Source organism: Callorhinchus milii, unplaced genomic scaffold, assembly GCF_018977255.1.
Source record: "Callorhinchus milii isolate IMCB2004 unplaced genomic scaffold, IMCB_Cmil_1.0 Scaffold1707, whole genome shotgun sequence".
NCBI classification, from domain to species: Eukaryota; Metazoa; Chordata; class Chondrichthyes; order Chimaeriformes; family Callorhinchidae; genus Callorhinchus; species Callorhinchus milii.
Window position 1 is genome coordinate 1 of NW_024706448.1, and position 5,713 is coordinate 5,713.

At 58.1% G+C, this 5,713-nt stretch overlaps 1 protein-coding gene across 1 annotated transcript; it reads right to left on the minus strand.

Annotated features, from left to right (window-relative positions):
* Window positions 1–3,111: 3,111 nt before the first annotated feature.
* On the minus strand, window positions 3,112–5,218 carry LOC121852895 (histone-lysine N-methyltransferase SETDB1-like; the record flags this gene model as incomplete). Its single annotated transcript, XM_042346782.1, has 2 exons — window positions 5,129–5,218; window positions 3,112–3,404 (listed from the first exon to the last, which is right to left on the minus strand). Coding segments are annotated over exons 1-2 (383 nt in total), but the record flags the coding sequence as incomplete, so codon positions are not given.
* Between the last annotated feature and the right edge of the window lie 495 nt (window positions 5,219–5,713).

The following is a 5,713-nucleotide window of genomic DNA, read 5'->3' on the forward strand; positions in this document are numbered from 1 at the left end:
CACACAGACACACACCCACACACAGACACACACACACACACAGACACTCACACACACACACTCACACACACACAGACACTCACACACACACAGACACTCACACACACACAGACAGACACTCACACACAGACACTCACACACAGACACTCACACACACACCCACACACAGACACACACACACACACAGACACTCACACACACACACTCACACACACACAGACACTCACACACACACAGACACTCACACACACACAGACAGACACTCACACACAGACACTCACACACACACACTCACACACACACACTCACACACACAGACACTCACACACACACAGACACTCACACACACACACGCACACACACACACTCACACACACAGACACTCACACACACACAGACACTCACACACACACACTCACACACACACACACACTCACACAGACACTCAAACACACACAGACACTCACACACACACAGACACTCACACACACAGACACTCACACACACACAGACACTCACACACACAGACACTCACACACACAGACACTCACACACACACAGACACTCACACAGACACTCACACAGACACTCACACACAGACACTCACACAGACACTCACACACACACAGACACTCACACAACCACAGACACTCACACACACAGACACTCACACAGACACTCACACACACACAGACACACACACACACACAGACACACACACACACACACACAGAGACACACACACACACAGACACACACACACACAGACACTCACACAGACACTCACACAGACACTCACACACAGACACTCACACAGACACACACACACACACAGACACTCACACACACACAGACACTCACACACACACAGACACTCACACAGACACTCACACACACACAGACACTCACACACACACAGACACTCACACACACACAGACACTCACACACACACAGACACTCACACACACAGACACTCACACACACACAGACACTCACACACACACAGACACTCACACACACAGACACTCACACAGACACTCACACAGACACTCACACACACAGACACTCACACACACACAGACACTCACACACACAGACACTCACACACACACAGACACTCACACACACACTCACACACACAGACACTCACACACACACAGACACTCACACACACACACACTCACACAGACACTCACACACACACACACACACACAGACACTCACACAACCACAGACACTCACACACACAGACACTCACACAGACACTCACACACCACACACACACACAGACACACACACACACAGACAGACACACACAGACACACACACACACAGACACTCACACCCACACAGACACTCACACACACACAGACACTCACACCCACACAGACACTCACACCCACACAGACACTCACACACACACAGACACTCACACCCACACAGACACTCACACACAGACACTCACACACACACAGACACTCACACCCACACAGACACTCACACACACACAGACACTCACACACCCACAGACACTCACACACCCACAGACACTCACACACACAGACACTCACACACACACAGACACTCACACCCCCACAGACACTCACACACACACAGACACTCACACACACACAGACACTCACACCCACACAGACACTCACACACACACAGACACTCACACACACACAGACACTCACACCCACACAGACACTCACACACACACAGACACTCACACACACACAGACACTCACACCCACACAGACACTCACACACACACAGACACTCACACACACACAGACACTCACACACACACAGACACTCACACCTATCTCCCTCTCTCGCTCATTCACTCTCTCCCTCTCAATCACTCTTTCTCTCTCTCCCCCTCTCTCAATCACTCCCTCTCTCCCCCTCTCTCAATCACTCTCTCCCTCTCTATCACTCTCTCTCTCAATCACTCTCTCTCAATCACTCTTTCTCTCTCTCCCCCTCTCTCAATCACTCCCTCTCTCCCTCTCAATCACTCGCTCCCTCTCTCCCCCTCTCTCAATCACTCCCTCTCTCCCCCTCTCTCAATCACTCTCTCCCTCTCAATCACTCTCTCCCTCTCAATCACTCTCTCTCAATCACTCTCTCTCTCTCAATCACTCTCTCCCTCTCTCAATCACTCTCTCCCTCTCTCTCTCTCAATCACTCTCTCCCTCTCTCTCTCAATCACTCTCTCCCTCTCCCTCTCTCTCAATCACTCTCTCCCTCTCAATCACTCTCTCTCTCTCAATCACTCTCTCCCTCTCCCTCTCTCTCAATCACTCTCTCCCTCTCAATCACTCTCTCTCTCTCAATCACTCTCTCCCTCTCTCTCTCTCAATCACTCTCTCCCTCTCTCTCTCAATCACTCTCTCCCTCTCCCTCTCTCTCAATCACTCTCTCCCTCTCAATCACTCTCTCTCTCTCAATCACTCTCTCCCTCTCTCAATCACTCTCTCCCTCTCTCTCTCTCAATCACTCTCTCCCTCTCTCTCTCAATCACTCTCTCTCTCCCTCTCTCTCAATCACTCTCTCCCTCTCAATCACTCTCTCTCTCTCAATCACTCTCTCCCTCTCCCTCTCTCTCAATCACACTCTCTCTCTCAATCACTCTTTCTCTCTCTCCCCCTCTCTCAATCACTCTCACCCTCTCTCTCAATCACTCTCTCCGTCTCAATCACTCTCTCCCTCTCTCTCTCAATCACTCTCTCACTCTCTCTCTCTCAATCACTCTCTCCCTCTCTCTCTCAATCACTCTCTCCCTCTCTCTCTCAATCACTCTCTCCCTCTCTCTCTCCCTCTCAATCACTCCCTCTCTCCCCTTCTCTCAATCACTCTCTCCCTCTCAATCACTCGCTCCCTCTCTCCCCCTCTCTCAATCACTCTCTCCCTCTCTCTCTCTCTCCCCCTCTCTCAATCACTCTCTCCCTCTCTCCCCCTCTCTCAATCATTCTCTCTCCCTCTCTCTCTCTCAATCACTCTCTCGCTCTCTCTCTCTCAATCACTCTCTCTCTCTCTCCGCCCCCCCCCCCACCCCACACCCCACCGCCACTCTCCCCCTTCCCCCCCCCCCCCCACCGCACCTGTCCTTGCAGCCGTCCGTGCAGTCGCAGCCGACCAGGAACTGAGGCGAGTTGTTGATGTAGACGCCCTCTCCGGGGATCCTCTCTTTGCTGTAGGCCACCTGGGGAGGGGGGGTCATGTCGATCTCGTTCACGCACGACAGCGCCACGTCCTCCGCGCCGTAGGTCAGGTCCCTGATGTAGTAGAAGGGCTTCTGCGGCTGGAACTTGCGGTCGACCAGCACGTACGGGTCGAAGCAGAACATGTCCAGGTAGAGGAAGTCGGACTTCGTGTCAAACAGGTAATGTTCCACCTGGAAGCCGGAGAGCGCGGAGTAATAACGGCGTAAGAACACGAACATAACCGCAGAGCGAGAGAGACAGAGAGAGAGAGAGAGAGAGAGAGAGAGGGAACAATAACAGGAATATAATGTGGGGACGTCGCTGAGCGCAATTGGCCGCCGCGGTTCGCCCACAAGTAGACGGTCACTGCACTGTCCGGCCCTGTCCGCCTGGGAATCGAACCCGGGTCCCTCTGGCTCGCGAGGGGAGGGGTCTGACCCCCTGAGCTACAGGGGCTGTGGGGTGCGAGGCGAGGGGTCTAACCCCTGAGCTACCGGGGCTGTGGGGTGCGAGGCGAGGGGTCTGACCCCTGAGCTACAGGGGCTGTGGGGTGTGAGGGGGGGGTCTGACCCCTGAGCTACAGGGGCTGTGGGGTGTGAGGGGGGGGGTCTAACCCCTGAGCTACAGGGGCTGTGGGGTGTGAGGGGGGGGTCTAACCCCTGAGCTACAGGGGCTGTGGGGTGTGAGGGGAGGGGTCTGACCCCTGAGCTACAGGGGCTGTGGGGTGTGAGGGGTCTGACCCCTGAGCTACAGGGGCTGTGGGGTGTGAGGGGAGGGGTCTGACCCCTGAGCTACAGGGGCTGTGGGGTGTGAGGGGAGGGTCTGACCCTGAGCTACAGGGGCTGTGGGGTGTGAGGGGAGGGGCTAACCCCTGAGCTACAGGGGCTGTGGTGTGAGGGGAGGGGCTAACCCCTGAGCTACAGGGGCTGTGGGGTGTGAGTGAGGGGTCTGACCCCTGAGCTACAGGGGCTGTGGTGTGTGAGGGAAGGGGTCTGACCCCTGAGCTACAGGGGCTGTGGGGTGTGAGGGGAGGGGTCTGACCCCTGAGCTACAGGGGCTGTGGGGTGTGAGGGGAGGGGTCTAACCCCTGAGCTACAGGGGCTGTGGGGTGTGAGGGGAGGGGTCTGACCCCTGAGCTACAGGGGCTGTGGGGTGTGAGGGAGGGGTCTGACCCCTGAGCTACAGGGGCTGTGGGGTGCGAGGGGAGGGGTCTGACCCCTGAGCTACAGGGGCTGTGGGGTGTGAGGGGAGGGGTCTGACCCCTGAGCTACAGGGGCTGTGGGGTGTGAGGGGAGGGGTCTGAACCCCTGAGCTACAGGGGCTGTGGGGTGTGAGGGAGGGGTCTGACCCCTGAGCTACAGGGGCTGTGGGGTGTGAGGAGGGGTCTGACCCCTGAGCTACAGGGGCTGTGGGGTGTGAGGGGGAGGGGTCTGACCCCTGAGCTACAGGGGCTGTGGGGTGGGGGGAGGGGTCTGACCCCTGAGCTACAGGGGCTGTGGGGTGTGAGGGGAGGGGTCTGACCCCTGAGCTACAGGGGCTGTGGGGTGTGAGGGGAGGGGTCTGACCCCTGAGCTACAGGGCTGTGGGGTGTGAGGGAGGGGTCTGACCCCTGAGCTACAGGGGCTGTGGGTGTGAGGGAGGGTCTGACCCCTGAGCTACAGGGGCTGTGGGGTGTGAGGGGAGGGGTCTGACCCTGAGCTACAGGGGCTGTGGGGTGCGGGGGGAGGGGTCTGACCCCTGAGCTACAGGGGCTGTGGGGTGTGAGGGGGGGGTCTGACCCCTGAGCTACAGGGGCTGTGGGGTGTGAGGAGGGTCTAACCCCTGAGCTACAGGGGCTGTGGGGGTGGGTCTGACCCCTCGAGGAGGGGAGGGCGGGAGGGTGGGAGGTGGGTGTGTGTGTGGTGGGGACGCTCACCTCCTGCATGTTGCGCAGGCTGAGGCCGCAGGGAGCCCGGTAGACCACGTGGAAGGACATCTTCCGGTTGACCCTGCGCCGGGCGGTCATCCGGCGGAAGCGCTGCAGGAGTGGGACGAGGAGGGGTGTGTGTGTTACAGGTTAAACGCCGCCCCGCACTGACCCGCGTGCGTGCGCGTGTGTTACAGGTTAAACGCCGCCCCACACTGAGCTGTGTGCGCGTGTTTGTGTGTGTTACAGGTTAAACGCCGCCCCGCACTGACCTGTGCGCGCACGTGTGTGTGTGTGTTACAGGTTAAACGCCGCCCCACACTGACCCGCGTGCGTGTGTGTTACAGGTTAAACGCCGCCCCCGCACTGACCCGCGTGCGCGCGCGTGTGTGTGTGTTACAGGTTAAACGCCGCCCCCGGCCTCGACGGCACGAACTCGCTGCCGAAACAGCACAAGCCCCCGGAGGACCGGCTGTCGGCGGAGCTGCCCTACACGGCCCCCAGCGACAAGCTCCTGTACGTGCCCCACAGGTGCGGCCGGGCCTGCGTGGAGAGCCTGAGGCCCAGCAGCCGGGACCAGCACCGGGGCCGGAA